The 19,974-nt window shown below is 42.1% G+C and overlaps 1 protein-coding gene across 6 annotated transcripts in view; it reads left to right on the top strand.

The window, feature by feature from the left end:
* Positions 1 to 19,974, top strand: part of MARCHF1 (membrane associated ring-CH-type finger 1) — a 121,583-nt gene that overhangs the window by 90,040 nt on the left and 11,569 nt on the right. For all 6 annotated transcript variants that reach the window (XM_082237239.1, XM_082237236.1, XM_082237237.1 and 3 more), the window contains one exon: positions 7,931 to 8,111. In XM_082237239.1, coding sequence (XP_082093365.1) covers positions 7,931 to 8,111 — 181 coding nt within the window. The remainder of the gene's footprint in view (positions 1 to 7,930; positions 8,112 to 19,974) is intronic.

Below are 19,974 nucleotides of genomic sequence, written 5' to 3'. Positions count from 1 at the left end.
GAGATGCATTTTAAATAAAAGGTCACATTCTACTCATGTAAAAACATGCTGATTCCCAGACCATCCGTGGGCTGGATTTAGAAGGCAATTGGGCCGGATCCAGCCCCTGGGCCTTAGTTTGCCTACCCATGTCTTATCCCATGTCTGCTAAGCTTACTCAGGAGTCTTTAGTGATGTACTTTATCAAAAGCTTTTTGAAAGTCCAAATATACTATGTCAACTGGATCTGCTGTGGAACAGAGTTGAGAATTCTGCTGGTGTATTTGCCATCTCAGTGTATTTGTTGACCTGGTCTGATATTTTCCAAACTTAGTTGTAGGGGTCAGGTAAAAGGGATTTGTCTTCCATAAAGGCCTTTCCGTATGTTACAATAGCAGTGTAGTACATAGACTACTGAAAACAGAACTATGTACTTTGTGAATGCAAATTTGTTGTATCTGAGGACGAAGTGACTGGATCAACAGGGGATGCGTTCCAGTCATCTACTGAGTCAGGCTATACTTCTGTCATCATAAAATATGTTGCTGATGTACAGTGGTGTCTCGCAAGACGAAATTAATTCGTTCCGCGAGTTTTTCCGTCTAGCGAATTTTTCGTCTTGCGAAGCACGGTGTCGGAAAAGTTTTGGAAAAGCTTCAAAAATCACCAAAAACCTCAAAAAGGCTACCACACCACGTTCTATGAGTTGCTCCTCGAAGTCAAGTCGCAACTGTATTAACAGTGTTAAGAAAAAGGAAACAAACTTTCAAAAAATGCAAGACGTTTTCATCTTGCGAAGCAAGCCCATAGGGAAATTCGTCTTGCGAAGCAGCTCAAAAACCGCAAAACCCTTTCGTCTAGCGAGTTTTTCGTCTTGCGAGGCATTCGTCTTGCGGTGCACCACTGTATGTATAGTGAGGAGGAACTCATTTAGAGCTACTTCACATTGGGAGGAAATTAGTCAATTTTGGTGTGCTTTTTTAAAACACATTTTCTCACAGCCCTGCTTGAATCAGCTGTTTACCCTTAAGATTTTGTAGTATACAGGATCTGATCTTCTACCCTTTTCTTTTTTTCCAAACATACACTTCAGAACAATCTGCCCAATTTCCTTCCCCCTTCTTATTCAAATACCTGAAATGGGAATTTGTGACAGCATGAGGTTTAGCCTGCACTTTGAAAGTGAAGGAAGGAAGGCAAGTCAGCAAACGCAGTTCTTCCTCTTTGCTAACTTTGCCTCTGCCACCAAGCAGATATCCTTTTCCACCGCTGTCTCTACTAATCATGCCTCTTTTTCAAACTGGCCAAGCCAGCTCTCAATACTGGGTGGAGTGAGAAGGCAATTAAGTATGGCATGAATAAGAAGATAGCAGCCATATTTAAATGCAAACAAATGTCGTTTTTACCAAAGCAGACTGGCAAGTCAGTGGTTTTTTAAAGAGGATCTTTAAGATTAAAACTTTAAAAATAGTTTAATCAGTTCCCCATTAGAGCAAAATAAGCATCCAGCTAAACCAGTTCTCTCAGAATTCTGTTTCTGGTTCCATTTGTGGCCTTCTGTCATGGCTTCTTTCTTATACAGTGCTGCAAGTGTATTTTATAACTTTTTAGTTCAGCTTTTCTTTTGTCTAATTTGCTTCAACTCCCTGCTTAAATACATTTCAACTGGGGGGAGGATAGAGTCCAATTCCCCTAATTGGTTAGGCTGCCCACCCTGCTTTTATCTTGAGGCTTCATTTTCTTCTTAACTGCCAAATTAACTTTTGACCCTCCTCTTAACTTTGAACCTTTTGGCTTAGAACACACTCTAAAAAAAGAAAGCAACCATTTTATAAAAAAAGAACAGAATATAAAATGATAAAACAGTTTCATTACTTCATAGACTGGTGACTTGAAGATCATGATGACAGGTTAAATCTCTACCCTACAACAGTTGTCTGGCATGCCCATGAAACAGGAGGGGGATAACAACAACAACAACAACAACAACAACAACAATATATGTATTTTAATTTACATGCTGCCCAACAACAACAATATATGTATTTTAATTTACATGCTGCCCAACTGACTGGGTTCCCCAGCCACTCTGGGTGGCTTCCAACAAACTATGAAACCACAGTAAAACATCAAACATTAAAAACATTAAAAACTTCCCTTTAAGGGCTGCCTTAAAATGTCTTCTAAAAGCCAGATAGTTGTTTATCTCCTTGACATCTGACAGGAGGGCGTTCCACAGGACAGGCACAAATTCTCTGCCTTGTTCCCTGTAACTTCACTTCTTGCAGTGAGGAAACTGCCAGAAGGCCCTCAGAGCTGGATCTCAGTGTCCAGGCTGAACGACTGCCCACCTAGCAGTTCGAAAGCACCCTTAAGTACAAGTAGATAAATAGGTACCACTTTATAGCAGGAAGGTAAACAGCGTTTCCGTGTGCGGCACTGGTACTGGCTCGCCAGTTGCAGCTTCGTCACGCTGGCCACGTGACCCGGAAGTGTCTGCGGACAGCGCTGGCTCCCGGCCTCTTGAGCGAGATGAGCTCGCAACCCTAGAGTCAGTCACGACTGGCCCGTACGGGCAGGGGTACCTTTACCTTATCCCCAAAATACACAAACATGGAGGGAAAATAACAATGATGAAAGATTAAAAAATATATATTGAAAGATGTTCCAGTAGCACCAAGCATCCAGACAGTAAAGTCCACATACACTTCCACTTGCCACAGAAACTAGCAATGTGTTTCTGGAACTATATGATTTTTACCTGTCATAGCATACAGTGTTTCATTGTGATGTTTTTTGTCAGCAAGAACTTGCTGCAATTGATCTTAATTCCTTGTCTTCCCACTAGTTTTCATTGAACACTTCCTTCCTTGTCCCTTGTAAGTTTGTATTTTCAGTTATAGTATGTTGGGGATATGCAATTCCAGTTATAGGAGGGGACAGGATGAAGCTTGCAAAACAACAATAACAACAACCTGTCATTGTTTTCATCTTAGGGTACATGGTGTGTTTTTCAGCGGTTTTTTCTCATATTTGTGATGAGGTTATTGGACAACAGATTTGGTTGTTTTAACCTTAATAATTTCAACCTGGTAATTTGTAAAACAACATTGTCTCCATGGGATTCTGCTTTCAGACTTGAAAGCCATATCCAAGCTGCATCATTCAGTTGTGGGGACAAGGCTCACACTGTCAGAAGTAGTCTCTTCATTCAACCTGCAAATCCAAAGAAAGCCATAGAGCTGATGGTATTTAGGGATCTTAAGTTTTTAGGTTCAGTGCTACCATGTGAAAATGACTTTGGAGCTTGATGATAGAGAAACACAGCTTACACTGAGCATCAAGGTTGAGGTTCCTTTCCACATTTAGAAGTGACATTGCCATATAAGCCTGTCTTGGAGGTGTATTATCTTTATCTGAGTGAAGGATAATCTGTTGGGTGGATAATTTAGCTACTATTACTGTTCACATTAGCTGCAATTCTGGTACATCCCTTGGGCATGTAAAGCTGTCATGTGCTGCTTGGCGCCTCCTAAAGCATTTTTGCCATTCAAGGAAGTTTGGTCAACTTGAAACCTTTAAAGCACTTCTGTACCAGATATGGCTTCCCCCAAAGAATCCTGGGGTCTGTAATTTGTTAAGGCTGCTGAGAATCGTAGCTCTTTTTGAGGGGTCTCCTAACAACTTTCAGCACCCTTGACAAACTGCACCTCCCAGGATTCTTTGGGGGAAGCCACAATTGTTGAAATGGCGTAAGAGTGCTTTCAGTGGATTTTACCTATGTGTCCTTGTTTCTTATCCTCCAGCTATCCTCTTGAGCAGTGCTTTTTTTTCCCTATAAAAAGAGGTGCACCTTTTCGGGATGCCAAAGCTGTTGGGACGCAGCACTGTGCAAAAGGTTCTAGTATGCAAAAAAAAGAGAGAGAAAAAGAGAGATGCAAAAACCAAACACAGAGCTGGGGGGGGGGAGCCCTGCTCTTGAGCCCCTAGAGATACAACTGGCTATTTGGGGTGAGTGTAGCAAAGGAGAGGTTGTAATAAATGAATCCTGTTAGCAGACATCCCTGGTTCCCAGGGACAGTCCCCGGTTCTGCATATTTGTCCCCGGACAAATTCCATCCCCGGAATGTCCCCAGATTTGCAAATCTGTCCCTGGAAAACGTGGCAGCGGCAGCCTCAGCAGCCCGGAGCCAGCCTGGTAGTGCATTTGGCTCTGGCTGGCTTCAGGAGCTGCTCACTGCCATGGTGCCCGCCATTTTTCCTGTGCCCAAGCAGCGAACAGCTCCTGAAGCCAGCCAGAGCCAACTGCACTACCAGGCTGGCCCCTCCTGGGCAACTGCCGCCCGCCCGCGACTCCCAAGCCTCCCCTGATCTGTCAAAACAAAGGGGGAAGGTGATCGGGGAAGTCACGGGCAGGCAGCGTGCCACTGCCCAGGGCCCAGGGTCTTTTGCCTCACCATCCCTACTACTGACTCCCTGTTGCTAACTCAGCTTCAAAAAAAGGGGGGGAGTGTCCCCAGATTCATTGAAAAAAATATTGTAACCAAATGTTACCCTTTTCAGTGGGTGACACCCAAGCAAAGTCTCTCTAGAAGCAGTAGCTGCTGGCACAGTGCTTTCTATGGCATGACTCCTTGTATAGTATTTATTTTCACTGCTATTAGGGTTGGTATACGTCCAGCATTGAACTGCAAACAGTGGAGGAGGCATGGTAGCTGTAACCTTCCCAACATTTCTTATTGATGCATACAGAGAGGGCATTTACTGTATTTTTCGCTCTATAACACGCACCCGACCATAACACGCATATAGTTTTTAGAGGAGGAAAACAAGAAAAAAAAATATTCTAAACGAAACAGCGGATGTATGATTTTTGTGGTTCATGCTGTGGCCAGAGACATGTGATCTGACGGTGAGTTTGGGGTAGCCCAATGCAAAAATCCTGAGGATCCATGTGGATCCATGCTTTGTAACCACGTTTTTGCACCACTGCGGCCCCAGGCAACAGTGGGTGCGTGATTTTTTTGGTGCAAGCCGTAGCCATGGACATGCTATGTGATCTGATGGTGAATTTGCAGTGACCCAGTGCAAAAATCCTGAGGATCCATGTGGATCCGTGCTTTGTAACCATGTTTTAAGTGGGGAGGGAAGGAAAAGCACTCAAGGGACAAGGGACACGCGTGGGGTGTGTGGAGAAGGATGCTGTTAATAATGCAGAAGAGGGGTATAAGAGGAGAAGGCTCCTCTCCTCTCCTGCTTTGCTCCTTTAAAGAAGCAGGTTCTCTGTCCCTCTCTCCTCCCCACTCAGCGGCTCTTCTCCCTCTTTGCTGTTTCAAAGTGAGCCACGGAGGAGGGAAGGAAGGGGAACCATGGATCCTCTGCTCACGACTGCAGCAGACCCCCCCCCCGCCACCCGTAGGCATTCGCTCCATAACACGCACAGACATTTCCCCTTACTTTCTAGGAGGGAAAAAGTGAGTGTTATGGTGCAAAAAATACGGTATTTATACAACCTGATGCACAGAAGCAGCCTGGTTCTGTAGCTCTGGCTACATCAAGTCTTCAGTAATGGTGGAGAAGGAACTTGTCAAGAGGACACAAAGCAGTTCAAACTCTCCCACTATCCTTCGCATGCTCCATCCATGCACAAACATATTTATTCTCTCCGTCCTTAGGAAAACCCATCATTATCAACCAATCTTTTTATGGGGAAATAAATTACAAACAGAGCAAAAACAAACAGAAGACAAGAGCACTTAATATGTTTAAAGCTGTTTCCATAATCATTTCCTCTGGACATTATTTCTATTGCCACAGCACTCAATATTCTCATTACACGTTTTTAATTTATAATTCACTCAGTGTTTTGTGTTAAGTGTTTCTGTTGAAGAATCATTGTGTGTTCAAAGTGGCTGTGTCATTTTATTTGTCTATCCCAGTGGAATTTTAGGTTGATATTTTAGCTGTTAAAATTCAAAACAATTCTGACAGTGGTTGAAAAGGACTCCTGGGTACCCAATTTATTTGTCTAAATTCTAAATGGCTTAAACACTGAAGTCTGTAAAATAAATTATATATAGCTGGGATTAAAATGAACAAAGCCCTGTATTTCCCCTTTGGGGAATGGCTTTAATTTAAAAAGAAAATGATGTTGCTCTCTTCGTGTAATGTTTTACAGTGAGATAAAAGTTTTATCTAAACTGGCAAAGGGTATGACTTAGAAATTGCTATTGGAGCACCGGCGAAATCATGAGGACACTCACAAAAGTTAATTAGCTGCTAGGGGTGTTACTGCCTTACATATCACTATTCTTTTTTACTCAGGGTGCTTCACACATTACAGATTTCCTGTGCTGAAAACACTTTCTATGTAGGAAACAGAGTGAAACCCCTATGTAGATTGATGGTGGATTTATGTGTTGATCTTACATGGGCTTCATACTGTTTCCTACCATTGAAGGAAACAGTTTCCAGACAGGAAACTGTTACCTTCAATGCTGCCCTTAAGAACAGGATCAATTGGAAAATGCATTAGTGCCAAGGAAAACTTCCTTCCCTCTTTCCCCACTTTTTGGTAAGTTATTTCGAAAGGATGAGGCACTGTCGATGGGGTGGGTAGTAATGGATTTGGCTAGGGCCATGTGGGAACTTGTTGGTCTCTCTTTTCCCTCCCTCCCCCCCCCCCTGCTAAATACCACCTAGTCCATTTACTGAGCTCATGAGAACTGGATTGTGTCCATGGTTACTTGTTCATAAATCCCATATATTTATATTTTACTATATTTATATCCCAACTTTCCTCCAAGGAGGTCAAGATGGTGCACATAGTTCTCCTCATCCCTGTTTTTTCCTGACAGTAATCCTGGGAGGTAGTGTTGGGTTTTATGGCTGTGTTGGGATTTCAACCCTGATCTCCTAGGTCTTGGTTTAACACTAACCACCACACAATACTCACTCTCAGTTGAACCTGTGCACTTCTACAGGACCACAACCAAATAGTTGGGCCATACTTTCCCCCTAAATTAAAACTGGATACACATTTACAGTTGCAGTCATTTACATTTTTGAGTGAAAATAGCCCATCTTTGAAGGTGATTCCAATTCCATCTTACTCAGAGCTGTTGCAACTTCAGCACAAAACTAGATGAGATTGCATTTCCTTTGTATGACTACGATATGTGTTGGATTTGCAAGAGCCATAAACTGCAATCCTGTACGCAGTTGCATGACAGCAAATACCATTGAACACAGTTAATGCTTAATTCCAAGTAAGCATGCATAGAATTCTAGTGTAAACTGTCTGTGTTTAAAGAGTATTGAACTTAATTTTCAACAGTAGGCAGGATTCAGTGCAGTTAAGGACACATCTAGGTACCGTTTATCTAAGTGGGAGAGTTAGCCTTTGGTCCTAGGGAGTAAATCCTATTGAACACAGTGGAACATCAAAATCAGGTTCCATGAACAAGCTGTCAGGAGCCTTGGACCAATGTATTCCCTCCTATTACCCCATCTCAATCATGCACAGTGATACTATGCACAGTAGTTCCTATTCTAGTTTACAAAAAACAACACTTAACCATTTTTCTGAGCCAGCAAATTAAACTATGGTTTGATTGCGAACCAAAGTAGGAAGCATGGAATTGCCATGCAAGAAGGAGCATACAAGCCCAGAGCTGCTGGGTTCAATTAGCCATATTATATAAATATTAAGGTGGGAGAAGGAGAGTTTGATATGTGTCATTGGGGAAACCTTGTATGTTTCCATGTCTGAGTAAGGCTAAAAATGGAACATATAGTAACTAAGCAACAAACAGGAAAAGGAATACATTTCTCAGATCTAATCTCAAAGGTTGAGCACTTTCAGAGTGTTTTGAATGTCAGCCCTTGGTATGAAAGGCAGTGCAAATAAACTCTACCTTTGCTCACTCGTTGTTGCTGTCCTTCCTGTCAGGATCTGTCACTGTGAGGGAGATGACGAAAGCCCCCTCATCACACCGTGTCGCTGCACAGGAACCCTGCGTTTTGTTCATCAGGCCTGTCTGCATCAATGGATTAAGAGTTCAGACACACGCTGCTGTGAACTCTGCAAGTATGACTTCATAATGGAGACCAAGCTCAAGCCTCTTCGAAAGGTACGGTGCTAAGAATTAAATCCATCCGATGTGAGCTGCCAAAGCTGAAGTTAACATTTCCAGTCTAGGGCATCCTTTCTTCTGCTTTGTTTGATGCATGCAGCTCTGTGACGTGTGTATTTTACAACACCATCGATCTTGTGCTATATCAATTCCCATATTTCAGCTTTGTCATCTTATAACTGCTATTTCTTTTAATTTCCTTCCACTGGAATATTACGATGCACATTTCTTATGCATATGCTTAACGCAAAGCATTATATTACAGTTTCTGAGGTTGCTCATTTCCGGTTGCCTTGACTGAGACTCTGTATTAAGCTAATCAAGTACATATGACAAATCTTGCACAGTAAGTTGCTGCTTTGCTGAAATCGTTGTGGAAGTCTCCCTCACTTTCAAATCACACCAGTTCAATTATTTTGGAGTCCTTGGCCCATGGTCCCAAGTTGGATGGTCTACTCAGTTTTGCCACATTGTATCTAGATGTAGGGACGCGGGTGGCGCTGTGGGTTAAACCACAGAGCCTAGGACTTGCTGATCAGAAGGTCGCTGGTTCAAATCCCCACGACAGGGTGAGCTCCCGTTGCTTGGTCCCTGCTCCTGCCAACCTAGCAGTTCGAAAGCACGTCAAAGTGCAAGTAGATAAATAGGTACCGCTCCGGCGGGAAGGTAAATGGAGTTTCCGTGCGCTGCTCTGGTTCACCAAAAGTGGCTTAGTCATGCTGGCCACATGACCCGGAAGCCGTACGCTGGCTCCCTCGGTCAGTAAAGCGAGATGAGCGCCGCAACCCCAGAGTCACTCACGACTGGACCTAATGGTCAGGGGTCCCTTTACCTTTATCCCTAGATGTATCCAGTTTCCTTATATGCAGCTGGTTTCATATAACTGACCCATTCCCCAGCCATTGCTTTGGGCCCCCTGCCTTCAGTCCACTGTCCTTGGCCCTGTTCCTCACTCTTTTTTCATTTACTCCTAACCTTTTAACTCCTTGCCAAGCACACCTGTGTCCCGTCCCCCACTCTATCCTGTTTGCAGCATACTGTACAGTGAGTCTGTAACGTTATTATATAAAAGTCATACACATGATTATTCTTGTTAATTACAATGCTACCATTACCAGATATCATTCATCCAGAGGATAATCCTCAAGAGGACAGACTGATCCCTTGGTTTTCAGAAATCACATATTTATTTGAGGGTTTCCACATCAGCACTATTTCTCCAGTTTTTGAATTCGACTTCCAAAGTTTCTCACCAAATTCCAAAGTTTGCAAATGGCAGGTGGTTCTTGCTTACTTGAATTAATAAAATATATGAAAATTATTTTAGGAAAATAATTATGCATTTTTGCAGAGTTAAGACACACCAAAAAGCTAATAAAAGGTTTGCTTATACACACAAATTATGTATGCCATAATTCCATAATTCCATAGACGACCAGAAAAGCAGCCATATGTGTTATTCACCAGGAATAATAGATCAAGATCCCCAAGTTTCCTGGCTTTAATTTCTAAAAAAGCATGTCTCTAGCTCTTCTATTGCAAAATATGCTTGAAAGTGTGTGAGCGATAGCTAGTGAAATGTCAGAAGCCAAAGGACTTGCTTGAGGTTTCCAGTGGTCAGAGGGTGCAGCTTCAGTAAACAATAAAGCTTCCTATCTGTGTGACTGGTAGAAGGAGAATAAATCATTCACAATGAGAGGGGAAATCGGGGAAAATCTTAAAAATAATATATAGTTTGCAAAATTCTGCTTTTCATGTTGCAGAATGTAGGGTACTTCAGCTCAGAATTATGAATTATTATTTTTTCTATTTATCACAGAGTTCAAACAGGCCTTGTTATATCTTTCTGCTCAATAATCTAGAGTGTCTGTCTTGTGTGAAATTGCTCTTCTCTCTACTGAGCATGTTACAGAATTAATGGAAGCTTGATTATAAACCAAGTGTTTTTGCTTGTCCCTGCAGAGGCAGAACTCAAGGGGTCCATATATTGATCAGCCCTTAATATGTTCTACACTAATAGTTATGTATACATTAACAGCCATGACGTTTTGCACAAGCTGAAATCTGAACCTTTGGTAATTTCTGATGCCCCCAATTTATCTCAGTAATCTTTCCGAACTCTTCACTAATCCCACTCAGTCATTTGACCATAACAGATATATAAACCATTATGCACATTCCTCCTCTTTCCCTTCATAGTGCAGACTCACAAGAATGTTGTCAGAACCATTAGAGTAGGTGAGAAGCTGTTCACAATGAAATCAGTAAGAGTTTGCTTCCAACTTCTACAGGTCATTTTAACAGGAACATAGCAGGTTTTTCTTGGCTACCATTGCATTATTTTTACATATGGAGTAATGCTAGAAAACAGAGAAGCGTTTTCAGACAAAAATGCACTATGTCACACCTTCTGGAATCGCAGAGCCATTAAAAAACTCCTCGGTCCTTGCTGTACCTTCTTGTTGTTGGGTTCAGTGAATTTTACAGACAATATTCAAATACCCTTTGTACTGGTGAAAGTGTTGCATAGACTTGTATAGTTAGCTTTATTTTGCTATCAGATGTTCATAATTTTATAGGACAGCCCTCACATTCCTAGCTTAAGAATTCTTGCAGCTGGAAGTCCAGCCTATGAGACTCCATAAAGCTCACAATATGCCACAAAGAGCCTAACATCAGGGTGTAACAATGGTAGTAAATGGGGCAGTAGATTAATCTTAGTGATTAGCATCCTTCACCTGTTCCAGATCAAGGAACCCTGTTCCCCCCTTATCTTACAATATACTTGAAAAGGTAGAAAATAGCCCCATCCAAGTGCACTAGGACTGCATAGGCACCTAATATTTAAGGTACATTCAAAGCATCCCTGCCCAGCCCGATTCCTGGGAACTGTTGTTTATTAGAACTGGAATTACCATCCCCCTTAGCAAACTCCAGTTCCCTGGATTCTTGCGGTGGGGGGCTTTTAAATGTATAGATACGGTTCAATAAGGAGGCACCACCATAGGGAGACCCTATAGCCACGATTTGCCTGTCAAGACCCCGCAACCACCCCTTCATTGGGAAATAACTCACACAAGGACACAGATATTAGGTTTATGTTATTGGGCAAATTTGGCCACAACTTTATTGAATTACAGAATGTGCGTGGTATTGGCTTAGGCATTGATTGGACCCGACTGTATCTGACTCCTGCCCGCTGCACAGGAAGTCCGGTAAGGGTAAAGGGGGAGCCCTGTTGATGCGTACCAACTCGAGCTCTGATGTAGCTGGACTCCCCGGGCAACGGGGGACAAAGTCCCCTGTCCCCTGTGAGGAGTGGGTGGCCACGCGGTCCACTGCACCTCCTCCCCACTGGGAAGTGGAGCGGATATGGAAAATGGCTCGAGACACAAGAACCTATTGATATCACTGCACATTTAGCTGCCTTCCAGAGAGAGGGAGTGCGGGGCTCACATGGGATTTACCCAGTGGCGTAGCGTGGGTTGTCAGCACCCGGGGCAAGGCAAGTAATTTGCGCCCCCTAACCCGTGGATTTCCGCCCCCTAACCCGTGGATTTGCGCCCCCTAACCCTAACCCCCAGATGTTGCGCCCGGTGCGGCCGGGCCCCCCTGCACCCCCCACGCTACGCCACTGGATTTACCATCCCTTCTTCCTCAGTGCTCCCTTCACCTAGAGCAAATGCCAGGCTGCTTTTTTGTCTGGATAAATCATGGTGCTCCCTATCCATGGTATGCATAAGTGTGGTTTGTTGAAATTCTGGATATTCTGTGTGTGAAGGACTCAGGACTATTGAAACACTGCACAGATTTTGGCACTATGGTAACCAAAATTCTGTGAACCAAAAATACAATGTTGCAACCAGTGTATACTTTGCAAATCTTTGCATTCTGACCCTGGAAAACGTACTCAACAACCCTGCCAGTTTTTGAGATTTCACTGGGCGTTGTTGCCAATATACCTTTGAACATATCTTCTAAACCAGAAGTGCTAGAACTGCACTTTACAAAGCAAGAAGAAAGAGCAAAGTGAAAGAAATATATTAGGAAGCCACATTCTGTGCTTTGTCTATGCTTGTGTGCAGTTGCAGCATTTTTAAAGCCATGGAACAGCTCTGGGATAGTGTGTGTGTGTGTGTGTGTGTGAGAGAGAGAGAGAGAGAGAGAGAGAGAGAGAGAGAGAGAGATTTGTGGCCTGTGAGGCACCTTTCACACAATTGCAGGGCACTATCCCATCACTTGACTCAACTGCCTGTCTATTCAGCTTCTGTGCATAGAGTAGAGGTGGGGGGATACTACTTTGTTCTTTGCCTCAGGCAGCAAAATGTATTGGGCTGACCCTGTTATTCACTGACTTGTTACATGTAGCATAATCCTATAACCACATTTTTCTGCACCAGGGAGCACACTTCCCTGTTCCTCTTCTTGCTTCCTTTTATTTTGGTTCCCTAAAAGATCTCTATCCATTTGTTTCAAAAGGGGACCTGAAGTTGATAAGTGACTTGCAGAATCACATTCTTGGCCCAATCCAAACATTGTCTGAAAAGAAAGAGTTTGCTGTGGTGCTACAGATTACTAACACACACACACACACACACACACACACACACACACACACACCACCACCACCACCACCACCACCACCACCACCACCACCCCTCAGTCCCAAAAGCTTTATGCTGGTGATGAAAATTAGTATGTTATTGTTATTATTTAATATAAGAGTGCCAGAAAGTAATGGTCATAACTGACTGTGGCTAAGTCCCTTTTTACTTTTGACATTAGTAAAGGAAGGAAGGTGAATTCTTGGAATTTGTGACATGTATGCAACTAATGGTAGGATTTAATACAGACAATTTAAGTTTTATCTAAGTCATTACAGGCTCCTCTCACTCTTCACCCCTTGCAATTGTTGATTAAATTTTCACTGACTGGTTTGGTGACAATAATTTTTGCACATTTGTTCACTGTTTCCCTGCGCTTTGCTCTGCATTTTTGGCCAGCTAGTCATACTTCAAGCTCCCTTCTGGAAGAGATATTTCTTCAACAGTAGAAACTGAATCAAATCTGAAACTGAATATGAATCAAACAGTAGAATCCGAAACAAATCCTTGCACGATAAATATTTGGTGCTAGAAGATGTGAAGCTGCCGTGATTTGAACTCAGTTTCTAATAAGTGTCTATGAAGCCTATGAAGTTTTATTTACTATTCTGAGCATCAACTTAACAGTATTAAGTGCTACAGTAGAGAAACAATTTTTGCTCTTTACCATCAGACCCAGACATAGTCAACTTTGAAAGAGCCACAATTCATTACAAATTCAGATTGTAATTGGGATCATAATTTCGTTCTATAGTGGAATAGTAGCCAACCTTCAAAATTCATCTGCCGTTTTCTCTTCCCTCTCTCTCTGGAAGGAAGAGCCTGGCACCTGAATTGTACCCTGAAAAGACCCTGCCATGCGCACAATAACATAATTATATTGTACCTTTTGTGTGGATTTTAATTTGGGGTGGGGGGAGCTACTCATAGTTGAAAGGTTTTAATTAACTGCTTGATACCTCTGTACTCCAAGTCCAAAACTTAGAGATCACTGCAAAACCCAAATGCCTCTTTACTTCTTGAAAATGTATTCTTCAGAAGGCATTGGCCACAGTTGGTCACATCTCAATACAGCTGAAATCAACGAGGTCTCTGTGTTTGGCAAGGATAACTGTTTCTGGAACAGGGTCATTGGGACAATCCTCCAAAAACACACTTTTAAAATTAATTTTATTAATTTCAAAAGCACTTTGTCAGGGTCACATTTCCCTGGTGTTACAGGTAGGATCATTTTATTTTTCAGCCTTGAGGCCTAAAAATATTTCCTGTTTTAAAGTGGGGAAAGCTATATCTTTCCAAAAAGATCAGTTCTGCATGAAAGTTCAGTGTCTGGGGCTGTATAGAAACATTCTAGGTGTGCAGCAGAAAATGAAAGCTGAAATGCTGCACATCCTATTTCTTGTGCCCAAATTACTGAAGTTTGTTTCTGCTGTGATGGGCTTTATTATAACATCCTTGTAACACTCCCAGTGCTGCTCTCTTATAACTGTTAATTATATTGAATCTAAGCTCAGATTATTATCATACCGTCTGCTTTTCTAGTTACAACACATACAGGCTTGCCATTAAAAGGAACTTATTTTAGCATGATTGATGGGTGGGGGGAAAACGTAAATTCCAAGCTTTTATGTTTCAATCCAACAATACATGCCTATCTCATTTAATTTCAACAAAGCTGAAGACATCAGGTAAATCTGTCCTTAATAACTATGAAATGGAGCTGGGTCTGGATAAGTCTTAAAAGCAGCTGTAGTGAACCAGCATTGTGAACCTGCTGCTCTGTGATTTTAGGAGTCTACGTTTCTGTTCTATTATTTAATAGATTTTATATTTATTTGTTTCATTGTTTTCAAACTTGATGTTTTGTGCATACCTTAGGGTTCAGTGGGGTTGAAAGAGAAATAAGAAAGGAGGCCTTTGAAGAACTGCAATGGGTCAGCACACCTGACTGTTAACCAGAAGGTCATTGGTTTGAGGCCACCCAGGGACAGCTGTGGGCAGGATTCCTGCACTGCAGTGGGTTGCTCTAGATGGGCCTCTGTGGTACCTTCCAACTTTGTAGTTCTGCAATTCTATGAAGCATTAGGCTTTCAAATTCATATACAGTGGTGCCCCACAAGACGAATGCCTCGCAAGACGGAAAACCCGCTAGACGAAAGGGTTTTCCGTTTTTGAGCTGCTTCGCAAGACGATTTTCCCTATGGGCTTGCTTTGCAAGACGAAAACGTCTTGCGAGTGTCCTGATTTTTTCCGCTCCCCCCTTTTTCTAAGCCGCTAATCCGCTAATAGCCCTTTAGCCGCTAATCCGCTAAACCTTTAATAGCCGCTAAACCACTAATAGCGCTAATCCACTAAGCTGCTAATAGGGTTGCTTCGCAAGACAAAAAAACCGCTAGACGAAGAGACTCGCGGAACGGATTAATTTCATCTTGCGAGGCACCACTGTATGTTGATCAGATGTACTCATCAAATGCTAACTTTAAATTTACATTTAGTGTACAGTTTTGATCAAATGTGAAATTTATGTTTCATTCAATATGGTGTGTGGCCAAAAGGCTGGTTGTCACCCTTGCAGCATAGCTCAGTTGGTTAGAACATGGTGTTGATAATGCCAAGGTTGCAAGTTTGATCCCCATATGGGACAGCTGTGTATTAATTCATTGCAGGCGGATTGGACTAGATAATCCTCAGGGTCCCTTCCAACTCTACAATTCCATGAAATCAAATCAATCCAAAGACACAGCAAAACAAAAGTTCATAACAATACACCAAACACCAGTAAAGAGAAGGCCAGTTGGCCCATCTTAGATAGGGAGTCACACAGCTGGAAAACCTTTGTTTCATGTCCCTACCAATCACATTTCAAAAAGCAGAGGGGTACTTTTGAGCAAGCACTGATGACAGCAGTGGAAGAGCAAGGTTATAGAGGAAAATGCTTGCTGTATATTATCATCTTCCCCTCTCCCATGTTTATTACCATTATTAATAGCTTTAAAGTAGTTTAATTTGCTTTCCCATTCTGTATTTGAAAACTAGAAAGTAGATTTGCAATGCAGTGCAGAGATTCTAAAGTATACAATTCATTTGTTTTAGTGTTGTTTTTTGTTGACCTCCTTTCATCACGGGATATCTCTGCACTCCTGAGATAAACTATTTCCCCCTTTTAAAAAAGAACTGAGAACCGGATGTATATTTAATCTGGTATCTGAAGCGTGAAACATGATAAAAATATAAAGGCAATCAACATACTACTGTGATCCATATGGAATGGATGACAGAATTAAAATGTACATAAACACAGTAATGTATCTCCAAACAGAGATTTCCCCAAAGCTTTTTGCTATGACTACTTTTCAAAATACTTTGCCTATTTAATTCTTTGGTTTTGTTTATTTATAGACATTTGGTCTCGAGGTTTATATTTCTTTTGAAACACATTGTTCCCATTTTTCTTAGTCTTTCGGGAGGGGTGAATACGAGCATATTTCTTTCCTTTGAATGATGACCCATAGATTTAGAAATTTAGGAATGGCAGTGTACATGTCTGCAAGGGCTTTCTGGTTCATTTCTAGGGGGCAGTGCAATGCAACAGTATCAGACTTCCTGAATTCACAGGCAGCTGATTCATAGACAAAAAACAACCCCAAATCCGCAATAGCTTTTAAAGCTGACTTACATGAGCAAGCATTTTTCTCCCAGTTAACAGTTACACCCAATGTTTTAGCTTATATTTTAGGGTCAGACATTAATTAGAAATACCACTTTTCAGTTATACCCACTGGGTCATACAGGTTTGCTCCTAAAACCTGTTTGGGAAGGTACTTTACCAGCATAGTTACGCCTTGTGCCACCTGGAGATTATCCAGCACAACCTTTCTGCCATGTGGGGTAGAATTCAAGGCACATACATTGGCATATGCATAGAACTCCACATTCCTTCCAAACCTTAGAGGCAGGCAGGCTACTGAGAATGTTGGTGGGGAAAAAGTCCTCCCTATCCATTTCCCCATACCATTCATAATTTTATAAATCTTGAGAATGCCCCCTCCCCAATCATATTTTTCTAGAGTAAAAAGGCCCAAGCACATTAGCTTTCCTCCTAGAGAAGGTGCTTCATCTCTCTGAACTCTTGGGTCTTTGAGTTGTTTTTGCTTCCATCCAGGGCCATCTCAATCCACAATATTTCTCTCTACAAAAGAGTCTGTTCCCAAAGCATGGCATTGAGGGTAAGGTGATCTCAGAATCTTTGTTGGCAGGCTGCAACAGCAAATACTGTTTAAAGTTTCACAGTAGTAGTAAGTAGTAGTAGTAGTAGTAGTAAACTTTAAACAGGCACTCTCTGGGCAGCTTTGCCCACAATAGGTCAATGCAAATGTTGTAACCCAGAGAGCACATTAGGAGGTCCACCACCAATTTGTTGCAGTGGCAAACTGGTGTTGGCATTCCTGAAGTCCTAGGCAGCTGTCACCAGCCACTTGACAACCGACCAGGGGCAAGACAGCCTGGAAGACAGCATGAGAAAGCAAGCCATGGTGCTTGGTAGCCCTGCAGGCAGCGGGAGGCAGTAGTGAACGCATTGGGGGCATCAATTTGCCATCCTCTCAAGACAAGAGACTCAACTTAGCTGACGAGAGGGCCAGCCCTGACGATACCAGCTTACTGACTGGGCAGATCTTAACCAATTCAGCTTTGGGGAATTCCTCCAACTGGGCCTAATTATGCTTAATCATATTGACAACATTAATCATGGTTAAGGCTAGCCAAATGTTTCCCCTTTAGCTTATCTAAAACCAATGAAAGCTATTTCAGATCTGAAGCCAAATAGAAACTCTAGTTAGTTCCACCTATGTGACTGCATTGGAAGCAGTTAACTACACATGGGTACGGTGGAGGAACTGGTTTTCTGGAAGAGCAATGGTGGTGAGGAGGTAGTCCATAATTCTTTTTGTTTAACCACAGTTAACCAATTAGGAACATTATATTACCTATACAGGTATGTAGTGTTATGCCAAGAGTTACTTTTCATTCTGGAGCTGCAGTCCATTACATAGCAGTAAGTCCTGCTGAAATCAATGGGGCTTTTAATTTTTTTTCCTGCCGAAAGGCATACAACAACAATAACAACAACATACTTTCAATCAAAGGATTCTGTCAAAGATATTTGAAATATCTGGCTCCTTGGTTCAAATAGCTTGATAGCATGCTTTGTTTGAAACGGGATTCAATTAATGCCCTGAAGTCAGTAATATATTTAAGTAGCAAATAAAACAGGAATGCACGGATATATTGGTGAGTCTGCTTCAGAATCCAGTGCTTACAGAGAAAATTAGGCTTTGGGTACTGTGAGCTACAAAGTAACTAGGCTGTTGAATGATATTGATGTCTTGTTTTAAAACATAGCTTCACTTTGATCTTTCTTATTTACTCTCATTATTTAAAACCATGCCGTGCAGTATTGGCTCTTGAAAGCAGTATTCCCTGCAGGGAGAGCTATGGGAGATGCTGCTGAGAAATTAAACTAGTCCCTCTTTGAATTCTCTCCTTTTCCCTCAGCACTGTAGGTTCCACAAAGAACCTCTAGTGACCTGCACAATTTCCTGGGAGAAATCAGAAACTTTTGAGCTCTCAACACCATAACGTATTGTTGTTGTTGTGGCTCTGCCTATTACCGTTAGCTTATATAAATCACTCTGATTTCCCATCAGTTTTATAACAAGGATCATGATAAAAAGTGATGGCTGATATTGCTTAGGACAGGTAACACTGATTTGCTGTAGGATTAGTTTTCCTTTAACCTAATTTGGTGGATGCTTTGCAAGCCTTTCCCATGACAGAGAGGCCTATGTTTCCTTTAATTTTCAGCACCGCTGCGGCACGTTGTCAAGGCAACCAGCTTCAGTGTTTTCTTTCCACTAGTAAACTGTGCCTCAGACATGGCCCACCTTAAATCACTGTCTTTCCTGGTAATACATAAGGTCAAATACTTAACCGCTATGCACAATATTTCCCTTTTCTTTATTGGCTATCATGTTGTTATGGAGAACAGCTAGAGTCTCAGGGGAAGGTGTGTATATTAAGGCTTTTAAAGTTAAACTAATTCTACAGCATTTAAATCTGGTTGTGATGCCTTGAGGAAACAAGTCCTCCTGATACAGCCTTTTAATTTTTTTTAGCAATAAACAGACAGCTATTGCCAATTTGTATATAAATGATCATGCCCACTAGTTTTTACAGTGCAGGCTTTCCATGGCACACATTTGAACCAAAAAAATAGGTCACAGATCTGTTTTAGGGGCAGGCTGGTTCACACTGTGCTCTGCCATAAAGGCTCTCTGTCTGCAGTCGGCCCCACCGTGTGTGGGATAGCATGCCTCTCTCAGAACCTACACAAGTAGAGGTGATCTGTTTGCCACCAAGAAAGAGGTTTACAAATCATGGAAGGGAATAGCATGCACCTACAGAATGTAGGTCACACCAGTAGAAAAATGTAATGAAAGCCTTGCTTCTCATAATTTACCTGATATATTTTTGGCTTGCATTCTGAATTCATGGAGAAAGAGGCTGCATGTCACTCTCTGCAAAGCTTTCTGCAAAGGTTCTGTGCTTTTCCTGCTACCTTGAGTGTATTTAATGGCACCCGAGGAAATCTAATTACAAATATAGTGGCCTTCTCTTTCCATGGAGAAAATACATAACACAATGATTAAGAAAGTTGGACTTAACAAAGAACCACAACTGTGCATCTGTGAAATGTTGGCAGGTATATAGATTGGAAGTTAATTATATCCATTTCCTTATATGTAGAAAATGTGACCAGTAAGTCGGAACAGTTTCGATTTTTGTGTCTTCAGTTATAGGGCTGTGAGAAGCAATTGCCAATGATCACATGTTGGGAAGAACAAATCCAGCACATCTCTACAGCGGGGAATCGGCACTGTTACAAGCCTGCTAACAAGTCATTGGTGAATTTCTCAGGCCTCATGCACACAGCCAAATTTTAGCTTGGTGTGAACACCAGGCTCCCGGAGAGGAGCTTGTAGCTGCTTTGCTCAACATGAACTTGTTTGTTTTAATGTCCTTTGTTCAGGGTTAATGAGGATACTGACAGGAAGGTGATGGGTATCTGATGAAGGACCCTGCATGAGAGGCAGGGAATGGAAGATATTCGGGGGGGGGGATGGGAGAAGAAAGGGAAGTTCCCAGGTGAGAGCTGGGAGGGTCCACCCCGATTTGTGTGGGACAAGGGTTAAGATCTA

Source organism: Podarcis vaucheri, assembly GCF_965113315.1.
Source record: "Podarcis vaucheri genome assembly, chromosome: 9".
NCBI lineage: Eukaryota > Metazoa > Chordata > Lepidosauria > Squamata > Lacertidae > Podarcis > Podarcis vaucheri.
The sequence above is the reverse complement of the archived record's forward strand: the minus strand, read 5'-3'. Positions and strand labels throughout refer to the sequence as shown.